Here is a 20122-nt window from a genome sequence, read left to right on the forward strand (position 1 = left end):
CAATTCTATCACAATGATTGAAGAACAGAAGATGAAGAGAGGTAGAAAAAAAAATATTTTTTTTAACGCGAAATAACTTATAGTATCGCCGAACAAGTACTTTTTATGCAACTTTTGACGAAAAATGGTGGCAATGAACAAAATGAAAAATAATCACCAAGATTTTAAATGAACCAAGTGAAGTACCGCGGAAAAATACACAGTTCTCTATGTTTACCATACTTACATATATGTATATAGAAAAATGTTTTAAAGAAACCCATTTTCGAAGTATTGCTTCTAACGCGCGTACATGAGGGAATCTCACTCATTCTTTTGAGTTATTAAAAAAACATGTTATTTAATAGACGTAAAAGGAAGTAATGTGGTGTCCACCGAGTTTTTAGTTAAGAATATTTGTCCTAACATGATACTCAAGCAATTTGACGTTTACTCTCTCTCTTCATTTATTTTCCACCTTTTTTCGTAGCTCAAATAAAAGGCGATGTTAGTTTTAAAATAATACTTTATTAAATTAAATGCAGTACATGATAAAGTGGTAAAAAAAAAACATTATTTTATTAATTACAGCAATGCATGTAAATACCTAAAAGCAAATGTTTGTTATAAAAGTTCCTGCCAAACCTTCATGTGCGCTTCTCTCCATCTGAAAATAATATATCCATCACAACTTCTCTACGTGCACCTTGCATTCCACAGATCCTTCGACACATAGACTGCAAAAGATGGTTATAAAACTTGTTATAACAATACTGGAATTAAAGAAAACGATATGGTCATTGCAGCTTTATGTACTTGTAAGATAATATAGCAGACGATCAACCGCTTCAGTTAGTTCACAGGTGGCACCACACAACAGGTCTTATTTACATAACTGGGTCTCAGTGGCGAAATCTATAAACTAACTGAAGAACTAAAGTCACCTGTTGCTTTAATAAACACCAAATCAAGTCTGTTCAAAATACAGCTTTTTTGTTCCTGTATGAAAACTATTAAACCTGCTTTATAATCTGAAGGTTATTTCAGGGTTTCAGCATGTTCATAAAATCAAGTTAAGTAATCAGACTATTTATTTACCAAATTAAAAGTAGAATAGTTATCCATTAACGAAATTTATGGTTTAACGAATAAATTTATTCCTTTCACCCTGTTTTAGCGAAGCTAAGCGATGTCCATGATTTTACAAATTCTATAATAGTCCATGCAGGGAGAGGGTTGTTCAGAACCTGTCCTGTGGCGCATAGGAACCTGTTTAGTGTTGTTGTATCAAAGGTTGAAAGAACCTCCTGAATAATTTCTCTGTTTTTTTTTTTTTTTTTTTTGTCATATTTTCATGTTTTCATTTTTTCTTTTGAGAAGAGTTCTCAGCAACTGGGCTCTTTCGATGTGAAATTGCAGTAGGAGTTTAGTTTAGGCGAGAGCATTCAAGCCAAAGCAAGATTTTTAGCAGTCCCATTGCATAAATCATATGACTGTGTAAACGATGTCAATTTTCTGCATCCCAAAAATTCACTGACAAGGGCCAGGTTTGAATTCGCGAACATGGGCGTAAGAGGTCGATATCTTACCACTACACCATCTTATTGTGAAAGAGTTTTTTGACATGAGGAAAAAAAGGAAAGAAAATTTCATCTAAAACACTTTAAACACTTGCTCCGGAGGAGCGCTAAGTCCTGGTGTTGGAAAAAAGGAACGAGTCAAAAAATAATCTTACCATTCTGTAACGTACGAGCGTGACATAAAATCTCGCATGTGCTGGTACTGGTCTTCACTTAGAACACATCCCCCTGGCAAGTATACTAAAGAAAGGAAAAATAATTCATGTAATGCAAATCAGAATTAGAAATATACGGAAATTGTGAGTTTTTCTTTTCTCATCGCGAGATGGCAGCACTAGATTAGAAATGCGTGTTCGAAAATGAGGTGCCGTATAAGGCAAGACGCCAAATGGAAGAAAGTGGGGTAATTGGTCTTTTACGAGAGGTACAGGTGTAGGGCAATGATTCATCCGACGGACGGAATGAAAACGATATCGAATTCTAGAATGGGTTCTGGAAAATAAGTGCAACAAAGAAATGATTCGACGGGAGAAAAAAAAAAGTAGCTCACCGGACACTCATGAATCACAATTGCCCATTAAAAAATTGAATAATTTGCACTCTTCAATGTTCAATTCAACTATCATTCAATGAATAATTTGCATTTTGAAGAATGCAAATTATTAGAAATTAGAGTTTTCTTGCTTATAGTTCTTTTTTCTTTGCAAAAATGTAAAAACATTTCTTCTCCAGTCATTAATGAATATGTCAAATTTTAATAACTCTAATCTGTGCTGAAATCGATTTCCATGGGGAAAATATTCTGCTAAACCATTGGGAAAATATCTGAGCCCCTCCCAAAAATTTTGCACATGTGCGCCCTTGCCTTCGACACAAAGCGTTGTCCTAATGTTAAGCTTTTGTTCATTTACAACATTTTTTTTTTTTTTTGAGCTAAAATGAATGAATAATATAAGATGGGTGTTTCAAAAAGGGCGGTGACAATATACAAATAAGAATAATTATTCCCAAAAAAATGTTAGGAAGTTTTCCATTAAGATGAATTATTGGTCACGGCAAGTTTGACGAATCTCAGATTTTATTTTGGAGCGGGATGAGGCTATACAAAATTAATATCGTCTTAGTCTCTCCACAATTCTGGCTCAATATAGCTTATTAAGGCTCTTTAGCCAAAAAATAACAATAGAACCAACTCTCCGACTTTTGTTGAAGTGAATAAAGGCACTTTTTTTAATAAAGCCGTCGCGAGATCAAAAAAAAAGTAAGGGAAAGTTGTGGGGAAGGCGGGTTCTGGCGGTTGCTACTTATTTCTCAAAGAGAGAAAATCAGCTTTTTGGGGGGTGGGGGTGGGGTGGGGGTAATGATTGCTAGCATATGAGCACATAAGCAGGAGAATTGCGTAGAATAGGGCAGGAAGAGAAATATAGCGATATGAATTTTTTGTCGTAACGTGTAACATTCGAGAAGAAAAGTTTTCCGGGAGTTCTCCCCATAAAATTTTTGCAATTGTAGTTCCAAATATGCAATTTAGACGCTCTTTGGTTTTGTTCTAGAAGAGATTCGTGGACTTTCCTCCAAAAAAAATTTTTTTTGGTGGCAAAAAAAAAAAAATAAATAAATAAATAAAATAAAAAATAAATAAATAAATAAATAAAACTAAATAAATAAATAAGGAAGAACTCTATAAAAATGATGCCAACTCTGGCATCACTCTATGAGGCACCACAGGCGCCGAGTCTCCTGCCACGGCTAGTCTCTACATATTAAAGTAAGTCTCTAATAATAATAATAATAATAATAATAATAATAATAATAATAATAATATTAAAAAAAAGGTAACGTCTAAGAAATTGTGAAAGGATGTCTGTGGCGGGCCTGCGTGTAGGAGATCCCATAGCACCTGCAGCCTTGAAATTTCGTACAAAATTACTTGATGGTTTGCACTTTGCACCTGGGTTTTTTTTTAATTTTAAATTTCGACTTTTTATTGTCTATTAAAGGAATGGAAGATTTTCCAAAGCCATTAACATTCTATGACATCCGAGATTTTTTTTTCTGCACCAAATAAAAACTCGTTCAAAATTTCTGAATTAATTCGTAACTCCAATAAACTATAGGGGGCGCTGCAGCCAGTTTAATGGCGGATGAAAAAGGTAAAACAAAAACATGCCGTAATTTATAATGAGCTTTAATGCTTAATGAATGAGAGTAATTTTTCATCCTGTTTGTGGGAAGCTTTCTTATGTATTCTTCTGAAATTACATTACACCATAAACTGTCTGAAGCCTGTAATTTACCCCAAAGAAAACACTTGGAACGGAATGTCTTACCTTTTTCGGTAGTACTGCACCAAATAAAAGCTCGTTCAAAATTTCTGAATTAATTAGAACAGTAGATATAGGGGTTTCTATTTTAGCGAAAGTCCTAGGCTCAACTCGATTCAAGCCCGGAGCTAAAGAACAAAATATGTCACTAGAGACAAACGAATTTATTACTGCGAATTTAAAAACGACTTTTCAAACGCGCAAAACGACCGTTTTGCAATGCTCAGGAGCCCCTTAGCTCCTAGCTGTGCAAGTTGGTGCAAGCTGGATAAGAAAACAGGGAAAGGAGTGCTCTTCAAAGCGCTTATCGATTGTCTCAATGCCCATTTGTACCGTTTTCACCATAGATCTTAAAATAGAATAGATGTGCCTTCTCCCCACTTTTCTCCTCAGAGCGCGCGTCAACATCCCCCGTTGGACATCACGTGATCAAGGGACTTCCCTCACAAGAAACTGTTTCCCTTATCGAAGAGAATCACTTTGCGCCGCGATCATTTGCACAATTAAGGGAAATTAAAGCATTTAACCCATGGGTTAAATGCTTTAAGCATGGGTTAAACCCCCCTTTAAGCATGGGTTAAATTAAAGCATTTTACCCATTATTAAAGAAAAACGGAACACTCTGTCCCTCACGTAACACCTCATATTTTTCACTAAAAGTAATAATTAAAAAAGGTAACTTTTTTTTTTCATTACGAAATCGCAAATGTATTTGTTGTACTTTTACAAAAAATGTTTTTTGTTACCTTTTTAAGTTATTACTTTTTACTGAAATGCGGGACAAAATGACAGCTTTTTCATGGAATGGTCCATTAGATATTTTCCCATCATAACTTTTGAAGCAGGCGCATAAGCTATTTAAACTTTTTTTCAAGTGCTTTAAATACTGAGTAGAAAAAGACGTCTTCAAAAATCTTAAACAAAAATTGACCATATAAATTTTCTTTTATTTCAATCAAATTTTTCAAATACAGATAAATAGTTTCAATACGTGCTTTTTCCCACAACTTTTGAAGCCAGTGCAACAATTTAACATAAAACCCTATCTAAAACCATAAACCAATTAGAAATACAAATGTAAATAGTATCGAATATCAACTCAATTAAATAATATTCTAATATTCGCATGCATTTCGCTCCTACACTATATTAGCGAAACCAATAACTTTGGTTTGTTCCTAATTTTTAAGCAATTTCAGTGTTTTTTCTTAAGTACTCAGAAAATAAATTATTTGCAATTATAAACTACATGAATGGTCATTTGACTTCCGCCCCCTCCCCAATTTTTCTTTTCTTCTTTTTTTTTTCGTCCCACAGACTATGATAATTTTGACAATTTGAACTCGAGGGTGAAGAAAACTAGTGATTATTGTCCCTTAACAATATTAATTTTGGTACTTTCCTACTTATTGGTCTTTGTGAATTATTTTCATTGTTTGAATTGACTGCGCGATACAGTCTAACGCTTAAATATTTAGTAACGATTATTTTTATAAACTTTTTAACGAGAAAATCTGCTGCTTCTGTTTCCAACATATGCTTATTTAAACTTATAAAAACGGAATTTGAAATTTTTTTCGCATAACTCTTGTGGCCTCATGAGTAACATTATATTTTTTTGTTTTACTCCCAAAACTTTTTCACATTCTCGCTCAGTTGTTCTTCACAAATGTACATATTTCAATGGCTGCAATCTTGCAATAAGTTATCATACTTGAATGTGTCCCAAAATTCTTAAATTTTATTAGGTCTATTTTTTGATTTGTTGTAGTTAAGACTGCGTTGCAGTCGTCGCAGTTCACAACAGAATGCACTTGCCGTACAAAAAATCCAGCGTAGTCAGAAACATCATTAATATACTGCGTCATGTTAATTGAGATGATTTCTGAATTTTCCAAATCGTCGTCAAAGGAATCGGAAGAAAAGGCTTTCTTTCAAAGCATTTTTGTTACGCTTAAAATTTAATCTTATCATTTGAAGATTGTCAAAATCAGCGCAATTTGAAGAACTGGACTCTTTAATTTCCGTATGAATGAATAATCTTTTTTTTTTTTTTTTTGCACTTCGAAATTATCCGACGATTATTGTTGAATCCCCCCTCACAACCTGATCGCACTAAAAAAAGTTTCAAGGTGATCCTTTCCTGAGTAAGCTTATAAGTCATTACGCAGTTTAGAACTGGAATTCGGGCACCTACATACTTTTCATATGTTACCAGCACACTTTTCATAGAAATTAGGGAACCTAAAAATTCAATTTTTCGCGGACATACTATAACTAATTTTCCATCGCTTGTTTTTAGTAATTTAATATAATGCTCGGTATCTATAGTAAATTGCTTAAAATATTCTTAATTTCGACTCTGCATGGGGACTTTTTTGCCTTTAACAGAAAGAAAGATTTCTGTTACTTACTATGTCTTTATTTTTTAATAAAATTCATCAAACCCTCTTTCGCTAGAAAATCTCAGATTCACACATATAGAGATTTCTCACATAAGTATAATGAAAATCTTCAGACAATCCTAGACTTCTAACGACGCTTCGCATTGTTATATCACTGCTGCCCGAGAAGAGGGAGACACGATGTCCCTTGATCACGTGATTCTCGGAAGAATCATGATGACCCCACTTTTTCCGGGCGAAATCACAACGCGAAATGCGCTGCGCTGTAGGAGAAAGGCCTATCTATCCCTTATAAAGATCTATGGTTTTCACCTGACGGATTCTCCGACCCAGTGGCGGATACAAGGGGAGGGTCATGGGGGTCATGACTCCCTCCCCCTAAACCGTTGACCATGTTAACCGTCTACGTTGTGTTCAAGCACTTGATAAATAAAATATAACCGGTTTCAGTAGCCTTATCAATTCATTATTTTTTTTTTTAAAGTAAATATTTGAAATATTGCTTCGTTCCAATTCTTATGAAATTAATTAGTAACGTTTATGCTCTACTGGTCGATTTAGTGCTTTTTATTGACATCCAAGCAGTTTTAGAATTTTTTAGCGCCAAAACCTAAGTTTGTTCGGGGGGGGGGGAGTCATTCTTCTGCATGCTCCCCCCCCCCCCGCGCTTTAAAATGGTAGTCTGTATCCACCTCTGCTCCGACCTGCACTCTATGTAACTCTGGACAAGATATGGACGCTGCTCATCTGGACGATTGCTCCGCACTAATTTTAATTGTATTGTTCAGAAACATTGGACACAGGGCCGCGCCGTCCCTATGTGCAAGGTCACGATGGCGTCAGAGTTGAAAAGGCGCCGAGCTCTGTTGGAGTAAACCTTTTATGTTGGGGTAAAATTAAATTTCTTTTAAAAAGAAGTCTTTGAATTAAAATTTTTCAATAGTGACTGCGAATTGGTCTGCTACACCCCCCCCCCCCTCTTCATCCTATTTCTTTTCTTTTTACTTATTATTTTTCTTTTTTCAGGTTCGCCTAAAATTAAGAACGTCTTAAAAATACCACTCCTTCGAATATCCCCCCTCCCCCCTCTCCTTAAATACATTATGGAGAATTTCAAATTTCGAATCCAGATCTTCAATTTCGCAAAATTTTCAAGGAAGTCCCCCGATTACCAAATATTATCGCTTAAAACTGCTTTCGAAAATCCCCTAAAATTGCGTTTAGATTTCCGGCCCTAATGTTACCAGATATGGTATTACAATCGCATTTTTTAGACTTCAATTTCAGAAAATATTCGGACAAGGGCCTCCGAACCACTTTCCTTTAATATTGCAGAAATTAGGTTTTTGAACATGACTTAAGAATAATTTAAGTGGAATAGCCTCTGAACCTCATCTCCTAATATCATGGAATATTGCTTCCGTTTTTAGGACTTAAATTTTGAAAAAAATTCCAGGGGATCCAAATTGAAGGGTAGAGGAGAAATTTATTTCTATCTATTTCTCAGAAAAAAACGAGCTGATGTGTGCATCACATGACTTCCTTTTACTCCAATTTAATGTCATTTCCCCATTATTCGCTATTTTAATGTGATTCAATATTTATTCTCTAAATATCACCAACAATGGCCAAATTGAAACCAAAAAAAAAAAAAAAAAAACTCCGCCAAATTTGTCGCCAAGTTGGCGACAAAACTTGGCGACCAAAAGACTGGCGATATATCGCCAAGTGTCCGACAAATTATAACGCCACTTGAGTTTACATCGAAATTAACAATGATTTCCCCCCAAAAAGGTGCAAAAGACCCCCTTAGGAACATCCGAAAGCAACCAAAAGGGGAGGTGCACAACTAGACCCCACTACGAGTCTATGTACCAAATTTCAACTTTCTAGGACATACCATTTTTGAGTTATGCGAGATACATACGCACATACGCACATACGCACATACACACATACGCACATACATACAGACGTCACGAGAAAAGTCGTTGTAATTACCTCGGTGATGGTCAAAATGGATATTTCGCGTGTCTATACATTCTTAGGCCCTTTTCCGCATGTGGTCGAATCGAAAAAAAAAACTCAACATTCATTTGGGGGTGAGCAAAATGGAAATTAAGGGCGATTTTTGAGTGAAAATTTTTTCGCGAATACAATACTTCCTTTTTTGTAAAAGGAAGTAAAAACGATTGATGAGAGTCGCCGAGTTTCATCCCTTACTCTAACGTCGATAAATATGGTCTAATTGCGAAACTATCTTCTAGTTTCGTCACTACTCCTATTGTCAGGTTTTGACAGGCGTTTCATCAATTATTCATCACTTAGAAATTAGACAGATATTCAAAGTGGCGTTAACTTGATATTTGAAATATTTTATTTTCCCAAAACGCATTATTGAATATCAGAGGAGCTGCTGAACTCAAAATAATTTTCAGATATGAAGTAAAAACGTACACCATATTCTAAATTTAAACATTCAAACATTGTTTTTTTTTTTTTTTTGAATAAATTAAATGCCAAACGTATTCTTTTCCATTTTATATTTGTCTACAAAACCTCACTCCAGGTGTTTACCATATTTTCCCGAAAACCAGTGTATAAAGGCGCTCAAAAGACATTTGCACGACGGCGCCGATCAGGCTTGGCGCGGGCCTGATTGGAGAGCCCGTGTTTAATGACCTGATGGCCAATTGACCCGGCATTTGTGAAATGTGTCTTCGGGTGAAAGGCAGCGGGATTGTGCTATAATTATGAGCTCTTAATTTAAAATCGATTTTCTACTAGATGTAGAGGGGGATTTTCATTTTGTTCGAAGCGGACCTTGTAACATGTTGTTTTTTTTTTATTTTGAATCTTTCTAATAGATCATTTAAATCTATGCGCACCAATCTTCGTGAGTTGGTGAGCCACAACGAGCAGGGGGCGGAGCCCCCTAGTTATTAAAATAAATAATAAAAAGTGTGCACATTATTCGTATTTGTGCTTGTTCAATACGACTGACTTTTGAACTAACAAACCTTCTCATTATTTCTAAGCTCAAGCAATGAAGCTTCTCTAAAAGGCCACAGGCCTCAAAAACGCTGTTACACGGGAAATATACAAAAATCACCTCATAAGTCTAATTTAATAATTTCATAAGCACATTATTGCTCCGAAAATCCATGAAGTCTGGTTCATTCTGTTTACATTCTAAAGCTTTTGCGAACGTTGGTCATTACCTGACGTCTCAGACGGAATTCAGTCAAATGACGGCGTGTTGTGTTGCGGTTTAATACATCACAGTTCGGAAGACGAAAAAAAGTCCGTCTGTTGCTTGAACCTGTTCGTTTTCCTCAGACAAACCAGACGCTAAGAAAATAAAATTATTCAAGATGATCGAACGATCTTTTTTTATTTTCTCAGCTTAAAAGATCAGGGATGAAACTGTTCAAACATCCGAATGGAACCGGTTAAGGGGGAACATTCGATCACGAACTGATTTGATTATTTACGTAAGTCCCGGAGTGTTTTCAAAAGCCTTTTTCACTTTTTAATTTTCTTTATTACAACAATATTTTATTCTTTTTTTTTTTTTTGTTCAACAAACATTTTATGAGGGATGTCATTTAAGACAGTCAGCGGAATAGCTCCCCCCCCCCCTCGCTTTGCAAGAATGGTATTGCACAGTCTGTGTAGACAAGAATAACACGGAAAAGTGGTCCCCAGGCCCGTCATATAGAGAGGTGGGTCAGGGTTGAAAATTTAATGTTTTTACGTGTGAGTGGGCGTGGTTTTTGTTGTTTTCCGGTAAAATTTGCACTGAGCGTCCTTTACCCCCCGTTCCTGTAAAAAATCTAAATGACGGGCCTGCAAGATCGTGCAATTGCTGCAGGATGGGCATGCAGAACCGTGCAGACCGTTTCATTCCTTTAAAAAAAATTTAAAAAAAAAGCAGAAATGGCCATTGAATTTGTACAGATGATAATGAAGCTCTTAAATTTTAATTCCTCCTTCATAATTATTTTCTCTGTTTTTCTTCTATCTTTCCTTTCTTTTTTTTTTTTTTTCACAAATCCTTTTCCTGTTTCCTTTGTTCTCTTTTCTCTTCTTCTCCCCCGTGTTTCCCCCCCCCTGATAATTGACGATACTACACGAATATTCCACCTGCTGATTTTTTAAATTTTTATTTTCGAAGAAGAAGAGTCGTCGAGCTCTTCAATGACATGGCCAGAAAAAATGTCGGGCACGTTTTCTATTCTACAGCACTTAAGAAATGGGGAGGGGGGGGGCTCTTAAGACAGCAATTCTTTAGATGACTCAATTTACACTATAGTTCACCGACCCAGTAACCAGTATGTGTGTTTCCGAGCAATCAGAGGGCAGCGGAGCCGGAAGATAAACTGCGCAACTACGACTCCAAGAATTTTAAAGCCTCTGACTCCTTTGCCACCACTTTATCCCACTCTGACTCCACGACTTCGACTACAAGTTTTAAGCAGTCAGGAAGCTAAGTACTGTCCACCTCTAAGAAGTTGAGCTATGCCCTTGAACAAGTACATTTCTTTCAAGGGAGAGCAATCAGTAAAGAAGAGGAATTGTTGGCGCATAGTTGGGCTACCATTGCAACCCTTTTATTGGCGAGAAAATCCTGTACTGCTTGCTACTTCTTACCTGAATTATACTGTTCATCAAATGGGCAACAACACTGCCTGCAAACTAAATCCGCAAGTTTTTAAGCCGTTTTTTCCTCGCCAGAGCTACCAGAGCTGCACTCTTGGCAGTTTGGCAGAGCTGTGGGACCAGAGGGAAAATGACCGATCCCGATTTCTACCATTTTAAAGCCCCTTTACCTGAAAATTATCACCGGGGGGGGGGGGGGGGGCTTACTTTCCAAAAATGAGATTGTTTGTTACACAGCCTTACTCGTAATTCTCAGTTTTTGACAATATTCGTGAGCTTTTTTTTCTTTTTAAAGTTTAATTATAAATACACTGTTCACAAGAGAGTGAAAACAGTCAACTTTATAGATGACTTATCAAATTTGTCAATTTGCATATTCAAACATTCAATTCATAATTTTTGATGCATAAATGGTCAATGAAACACATTTTAATAAATTACTAATGGTAAATAGGGATTGACGTATAAAAACAGCATACACAATGACCCTTGTTTTAGGTTTCTTATGTTCTTCAACTCGGAAACTTAAAAAAATAAACCAGACACAATTGAACTCAAAGTATGTGGATGTATACTGTTGCGCCTGCGCGCGTACCACTGCGCCACCTACATTGAGAAAGTTTGAGTTGATGTTAGTATGCAACGAGAGAGACTGTGAGGAGTGTGCGCTTAGAGAAGCCGCAAATAAAAAATACAGTCCACTAGAGAAAATGAGTTGTGTTTCTTTGAGTTGAGAATTCTTCTATAAACTGAGCTATCCTACCATGTGGTCCGAGCGACCCGAGAACATCCATACCTATGGATACCTATGTGAGTTTTAAGTGATTTGACTGGACAATTTGTCAATTTGTGAACTCTGCTAGAGTTGAGAGTGCGCCAAACGGATTGAAAAGTTATCCGTCTCAATAAATTCACAGGTACGTGAATTTTGACATTCTTTTTGATTATTAATTGCAAATTTGCATTGAGTTCAAAATGTTTAAAGGAGCAATAAAAGAGGATTTAAGGCACATAGCTGCTGAGTTAAATATTGACACAAATGAAAAAACTACTGTATATATGCTAAATCAACTGATCAAAAGCAGCGAAGCTTATAAAAATGATCCAGAATCAGTAAATGAGATTGCAAATTCAATTATTGGAAATCGACAAGCTAATGAACAAAAGGAAGTTGAGCTAGAGAAAATTAGGTTAGAAAGAATTAAAATGGAACTTGAACTTGCTCAACTAAGAGCCGATTCCAAAAATGAGAAAAGTCAAGAGAACAACAAAAACGAAACTTATGAGTCGTTAGATTCGCTTATCAAAAGCATAAGAACTTTGACTTTGAAAGTTCCAATTAAAGCAGAAGCGTGGGGATACTTCTTCTCATCTTTAGAGAGAGCTTTTTTAACAAAAAAGGTTCCAGAGAACTTGAAAGCAGAGATTTTGTTGAATTTGCTTGGAGAACGTGCATCACACATCATTATTTACATAAAAGATGATGAACTAAACAATTATGAGAAAATTAAAGAGCTAGTATTGCGAGAGTTCCAGCCAACGCCCCAAATGTCCTTAGAGCAGTTTAAAAAAGCGCGCAGACTAAATGAGTCGCACGTTCAATTCGCGTCGAGATTATCTACAAATTTTGAATATTATTTAAAATTAAGAGATGTTTCTGATTTTGAGTCCCTAAAAAAGCTTATAGTTTCAGACAAGCTATTTGAAACCCTAGATAAAGAAACAGCGTCGCACATATCTATACGGCAAGCAGATAAGTGGTTCGATCCCCAAGAGATGGGGAAAGAGGCAGATTTATATTTTACCTCGAGAGGTAAACCCCTGAGTGAGAATTCGGGTAATTTTCAAAAGCATCGAAATTCCCCAAAAAATGTATCAAAAGTGTTTTATTCCGAAACGAAAACAGCGAAATGTGTTTTATGCTCTGAATCGCATGCTTTGTATAAATGTCCTAAATACAAAAAATTATCAGTAAAAGAGAGGATTGAGTTAATCAAACTTAATAATTTGTGTTTCAATTGCCTATCATTTCATAAAGTGTCTAGTTGTAAATCGAAGTACTCATGCACTCAGTGTAGTAAGCGTCATCATGGCTCCATACATTATTCTCAAGGTCAAGAGCAAGATTCGAACCTAATAAGTTCTGATTTAAACAGAGCAGAGGGAGGGATTCTTAGTTTCACAAATGCAAATGCGCGTGATCTGACGCCAACAGCTGCGGAATTCATTCCTTCTAATCCAGATGTGGCTCATTGTAGCAATAAATCGTTCGCGGCTATAAACTATGAGTCTGCAAAAATACCATTGCTTAGCACAGCTCTTTGTTATTTAAGAGATGATTATGGTAATGTTCATCAATTGAGGATCCTGGCGGACAGTGGTAGTACTTGTAACCTGATGACTCAGGATTGCGCAGAGAGATTACAGCTTAAAAGAGAAAAAATAAACAGAATTTTATCGGGTGTTAATGAGGTCTCGTTAATCGTTAAGTCTTGCGTAAATGCAGAAATAACAAACGCGGATATGAGTTTCCAAGCAAACTTAGATTTTCTTATTATACCACGAATCACTGATAAAATTCCTTCAGAACCACTCAAAATAAATAAAGAGCTATTTAGTAGAATAAAATTAGCCGATGAGAATTTTGATAAACCGGGAAATATTGATGCGCTAATAGGAGCAGAGATTTTTTATGAGATTTTAACTTCTGGGCAGATATATCCATTAAACACTAAATTAATTTTGCAAAATTCAGTTTTTGGGTATATTGTCACGGGTAGTGTATCAAGTCCCAATGCAAATAAAATACATTGTGGGTTCATTACAGAGGGTGATAATTTAGAAAAAATTCTAAAGAGTTTTTGGGAGATAGAAAATTTTGAACCAGAACCAGTCAAAAATAAAGAAACTGTAATTTGTGAAGAGCATTTTTTGAAAACCCATGAGAGGGATCAAACGGGGAAATATGTTGTAAAAATGCCCCTAAAAGAGAATCCAGAGTGTTTAGGCAATTCTAGAGATATTGCGATAAAGAGACTTAGTTCACTGTGGAACAAGCTGGAAAAAGATGCTAACTATTTAGAGTTATATAGAAACTTTTTGAGAGAATACCAAGAGATGGGACATATGACGGAAGTAAATGGAGGTGAAGAGAGGGGAATGTATTTCATACCACACTTAGGCGTGTATCGTCCAGATAATAGTACAACCCCACTTAGAGTTGTGTTTAACGCTTCATCTTCGACGACTAACGGAACTTCTTTAAATACTATACAGTATAATGGAGGAGTGCCACAAGATGATCTCTTTTCTCTTATGGTAAGGTTCCGAAAGCATATTTATGCATTCACGGCAGATGTGAAAAAAATGTATAGGATGATATGGGTTCATCCAGAGCAGAGAAAATTACAACGAATCTTGTGGAAAGAACATTTAGATGACCCCATAAAAACTTTTGAACTCAACACAGTCACCTATGGCAGTAAAAGTTCGCCATATTTGGCCACAAGAACTCTGCAGCAATTGGCTATGGACGAAGCCAAAGAGTTCCCTTTAGCTGCTCAAGTAGTATCAAAGGATATGTACATCGACGACATATTGAGTGGTACAGAAACCTTGAGCGAAGCAGAAGAGCTTCAAAGACAACTTCAAGGAATTTTTGGTAAAGGAGGCATGGAGCTACATAAATGGTGTAGTAATGATAAATCTCTAGTGAAGAGTACAGAATCAACTTATGTGTTTGCGAACCCCGCAGAAGTAAAAACATTAGGTGTTTCCTGGAATCCAGAAGATGATTGTTTTTCATTCAAGGTGAAAATAGAAGAAAAATCATCTTATACAAAAAGAGACGTTCTATCTTTGATTGCCAGACTGTTTGATCCCCTTGGATTATTAGGACCAGTGATATCTAGAGCGAAAATATTTCTACAGAAACTGTGGTTATTAAAAGTGGACTGGCTTCAGCTATTACCTCCAAGATTTCAAAAAGACTGGATACAGTTTATCGAATCTCTACTATTGGTTAATAGTATCCACATTAGTAGATGCATATTACTACCTTGTGCAGAACTGATTGAAATACACGGATTTGCGGATGCGTCAGAGTTGGGCTATGGAGCTGCTGTTTACTGTAAATCAATGACAGTCCGAGGAGAAGTGCTTGTGAAATTAATAGCCAGCAAGAGTAGAGTAGCTCCTATCAAGACTACGACGATTCCACGACTTGAGTTGAGTGCCGCAGTAGTCCTTGCGAAATTGGTTCATCGCATTAAAGTTTCTCTTCATCTGGAACTATCTAACGTATATTTGTGGTCAGATTCGATGATTGTGTTAGCATGGCTAAAGAAGGAGCCATATCAGCTTAAAACATTTGTATCAAACAGGGTCTGTAAGATACAGGAACTGACAGAGGTCTCGCAATGGCGGTGGGTGGCTTCGGATCAAAATCCAGCAGACTATATCTCAAGAGGTATGGCCCCACAAGATTTGTGTGACTGTTCACTTTGGTGGAATGGTCCCGAATTCCTTAAGGAGGACGAGTATCCAAATAGACCTGTTCCTGAAGCAGTTATACAAGATAATTATGTGTCTGAACTGAAATCGAATGACTTTAATTTAGTTAACTTGAACATAATTTCTGATTCCTTCTTAAATGAATTGTTAAATATCAGTAACAAATATTCTAAAATTGTTAGAGTTCTTAGTTTTATTTACAGATTTCTGCATAAGTGTAAAGGACAGCAGAAAAGCGGCCCTTTAGATATAGAGGATCTGAAACGTGCAGAAAACTATTTGGTAAGACAGGTTCAGTGGGAGTCTTTTAGAGAAGAAATCAATAATTTACAAAAAGGTAAGATGATTCCCCATAACAGCCGTTTGAGGAGTTTAAATCCATTTGTGGATAAGAAAGGAATTTTGAGAGTAGGAGGCAGGCTTAGAAATAGCAATTTAAGCTATGATAAAAAGTACCCAATTTTATTGCCTACGAAACATAAATTAACTCATTTGATTGTGGAGTATTTCCATCAAAAATATTTGCATGCAGGGCCTCAAGCCTTACTACATCAAATAAGGCAACAATTTTGGATACTTAATGGTAGAAATATGTGTAGAAAAATTGTACACAATTGTGTTGTATGTTTTAAAGCAAACCCAAAAGTCGTTGAGCAATTAATGGGAGACTTACCAGAAGAACGGGTAACACGGAATTTCCCATTTAATATCTGTGGAGTTGACTTTTGTGGGCATTTCTATATAAAATATAAGGGACAGAGGAAAGGTACTTATAATAAAATTTATGTGTGCTTGTTTATTTGTTTTTCGACACGAGCAGTGCATTTAGATATGGTTACAGACTTGTCTTCAGACGCATTCATTGCAACACTTAAACGATTTGTATCCAGAAGAGGTAAGCCCCAGAAAATATTCTCAGATAACGGTACAAATTTCGTTGGTGCAAATAGAGAGTTAAAGCGGTTGAACGATATGGTGAAAAATCCCAGTGAAACCCTTGCAGGGTACTTATCAAATGAAGGAATAAGTTGGAAATTTCTTCCACCTAGAGCTCCGAATTTCGGAGGCATATGGGAGGCAGGTGTCAAATCTTTTAAGTACTACTTAAAAAGAGTTGTGGGTAATTTAAAATTAACTTATGAAGAATTCCTCACGGTACTTATCCAGATTGAAGGAATTTTGAACTCTAGGCCACTGGTTCCGTTATCAACAGATATAGAGGACTTAAATGTTTTAACGCCGTCGCATTTTCTAATTGGAAGGCCTACTACCTCAGTGGTTGAGCCTGATTTGACTAATTTAAGAGAAAATCAACTTGATAAGTGGCAAAAGATGACAAAAATTGTACAATCAATTTGGAAGCGATGGCACCGTAGTTACTTAAATGAGTTACAACAACGAAATAAGTGGAGATTTGATAAAAATAATGTTAAGATCGGAGACTTAGTTATTATTGTGGAGGAAAATTTGCCGATTACTACATGGCCTCTAGGTAGAATTATTGATGTTTATTCTGGTAAAGATGGCAAAATAAGAGTTGTGTTAGTGAAAACTCAAAGTGGAACCTTCAAAAGGTCCATTTCTAAGGTTTGTCTGATGCCTATGCCAGAATAGCAAATTACACACCTTACATTTATTAATTGTACATTTCTGAGAGTAATTGAGATTATTGTTGTGCTTATTGGTGTACTTGTTGGTTGCTTTATTGTAATTTCAGTTGTTTGCTTATTGTGTTTCTGAGTATTATACAATATTTTAAATATAATCTGAGTTTAATTGTGAACTGTGGAGCAATAATGGTAAATGTGAATATTTACTAATTGAATAACAGTGAATTTTGATCATGTATATTGTTACTTGAGAGTAGTAATATATATTATTGAATGTTGTAACATGTCAAGGAGGGCGGTGTGTTGCGCCTGCGCGCGTACCACTGCGCCACCTACATTGAGAAAGTTTGAGTTGATGTTAGTATGCAACGAGAGAGACTGTGAGGAGTGTGCGCTTAGAGAAGCCGCAAATAAAAAATACAGTCCACTAGAGAAAATGAGTTGTGTTTCTTTGAGTTGAGAATTCTTCTATAAACTGAGCTATCCTACCATATACAATAACGTAAAATATTTTTTAAATCTTAGCAGTTATTACACAAAGATTATACAGATGAAAATTTTGCAAAGGGACTTACTTACCCCTTTTGTAAAACATTTTCGTCGCTATAAACCCTAGGAAAGTCATTCTGATGTCAAAAGAAAAGTTATCCTTATGACGGATTAAAATTCTGCCAATAAAAATTACCCATCTAGTTCATAACTTCAATGTCAAATAGTGAATAACACAAGTTAAACGATTCTTCGGCGGGTTTTCCGTTCGCCTTTGTTGATCGGTTGAAAGTTTTAGTTCGGATTTGTTCCACGTTCCACGCATGCGTCAAGAAGCTGTATTTTGTACTTCGAAAACAAGGAACAAGTTTTATATAGCTTCAGCTTTAATCTGATAACAAATAATTAGCGTAATATAATAAGAGTTAAAAATTATCCTACGTTTAACTGCATTCATACGATGAACGAAAATTGGAATTGGTGCGGTACTGCAGTTTTACTTATATTGTGCTTGCGTTAAAACTTTTTTGAAAAAATGAGTAAGCTTTTCGACGATATCAGATAACTGCCGTTGGCGGAAGAATTCTGTTTTTTCCAGAAACATTTCCGTTACATCAAAAAAGGTTTCAGATTTTTTTTTCTTTTTTACAGTGATAGAAGCAATGAACATTCATTTAGTTGGAGGGAAAATACGAGTTTCTTCTTAGTTTTGAACCAGTTTTCAGTGGTAAATAGTTCAACGAAAATTTGTTCTCTTTATAAATATTAAAACAACAATTTAGTTTATTCTCGTCGTCATGGCAATCTGAAAAATCAGAATAATATCAACTTTGGTCAAATGAAGGTAATAAGCAATTCGTGATCGCTCAAAAAAAAAAAAAAAAAAAAAAAAAACACTCACCTGTTTGCTTTCTGGTGTTTTCTTTCAAGATCGAATCTTCCTCGGTTCCAAACTCTAAAATAAAAATGGCATCTGTAAGATATTAATCGCATCCCGATCACCTAATAATTAACGAACAAGGGATTTTTTTTTAGTTTGCTCTAATGTCTCTCTAAGCTAAGTCCAGGTGTTCGAGTTCGGGGCTTTTAAAAAGTAAAAGGAAAAAAAAAAACACCATTTATGAATACATAAAATACACCGCCAGCTCAGTTATTCCTTTTTTTTTTTTTTTTTTTTTTTGCAGTTTCGTGCTCTTTGGCACTCATCAGCCCGGAATAGGAAGTAACTGAGCTGGATTCGGAAAACCTCTTACAGGAGACTAGAGAGCCAAACAAACTGGTAGCTAATGTAGAATTAACACACCTTTTCCGCCTTCAGCTCAGTCACTTTCCTATGCCGGGCTGATGAGAGCTAAAAAGCACGAAACTGCAGTTCTCGGATGGAATAACTGAGCTGACGGTGTATTTTATGTATTTCTGCCTTAACCCTGGCTTAAGGCGGTAATTTACTGCAAAAAAACACCATTAATGAATTTACATATTTATTTTACGCTTTTAATTTCTTGCGGCAATGTTGCCTGAAAAGTGCTTGAGAAGTTTTACAAGAAAGTATAGTCTTAAAGGAAGTGATACTCGAAACCAAATATTTTTGTAGTAAAAAAAGTGGAATATTCTTTCAGAACAGGTAACGAAAGATGATATAAAAATTACGGGATTGTCGTTTCAATGTTTTCGTCAAAACACTTAGTATGTTTTTTAAATTAGATTATTTTTCCGTCTCGGGTTTTGAGGGATTGTTTTCGGTACCTACCCTAGTAAGGATTTCATTACTATATATGGAATACGATTGGATCTTAGGTTAAAAAAAAAAAAAAAAGAAGTGAGTACGCGTTTTAGCAAAAGAAAAATGTTCAAAAATACTTTAGGGATCGAGGGAATTTAGGAGTGATTTTCATTATATCAATGGACTTCCTTAAATTCTGAGCATGGGTATTAACGTGCGGGTTTAGCTAAAGACCAAACGACACGACCTTGAGGGTCATGGATTAGGACAAAATTCCAGCTATAGGTCCATTCCCTCTTGGTATGAGCGCAGATAAAGCGGTTTGACTGCATAGGCCCTGGTTTGGCTGCAACGAGGGTCCAAAGTTGATAGTTTGGCCCCAGAGATGCAATGGCTTTTCCATTGGAATTTCAAACTTCGACACTATGTTCGATCTCCCAACACCTTTGGCATCTTTTGTTAGTCAATTGAGTATGAGGGAAAACACGTATTTATTTATGGGCACTATCTAAGTTATTTGAAAAGTCGAAACGATCTTTTTTCTCTCTGTGTGTGTGTGTGTGTGCCACGTGCAATAAATCAGTGCCTTTTCTCCTCTCCCATTTTTTGCTTATTAATGTGGGATATCTTTGACAGCAGACGATAAATATCCAGTTAAAGTGAATGTTTTTATTAGCAAACGATAAATACTTTTTACTAGCAGACGACTAACATAAAGCGAAAATAATTAGTTTCAGTTGCAAACTATAGATATCCTGTAACTATGTTATTTTGGCTTCAAGTTATTGAAATTAAAAGTAGCAGCAAATTAAAATTTGAGAACCGCTTACTAAAAATT

General features: G+C 35.9%; 1 protein-coding gene across 1 annotated transcript in view; it reads right to left on the bottom strand.

Annotated features, from left to right (window-relative positions):
• Positions 1-482: 482 nt before the first annotated feature.
• Positions 483-20122, bottom strand: part of LOC129232527 (WAP four-disulfide core domain protein 1-like) — a gene marked incomplete at its 5' end in the record, with an annotated part of 34609 nt that continues 14969 nt past the window's right edge. Inside the window, 3 exon segments of the mRNA XM_054866665.1 lie at positions 483-716; positions 1715-1799; positions 18463-18516. Coding sequence (XP_054722640.1) covers positions 665-716; positions 1715-1799; positions 18463-18516 — 191 coding nt within the window.

This window comes from Uloborus diversus, unplaced genomic scaffold (genome assembly GCF_026930045.1).
Source record: "Uloborus diversus isolate 005 unplaced genomic scaffold, Udiv.v.3.1 scaffold_1236, whole genome shotgun sequence".
Taxonomy (NCBI): domain Eukaryota; kingdom Metazoa; phylum Arthropoda; class Arachnida; order Araneae; family Uloboridae; genus Uloborus; species Uloborus diversus.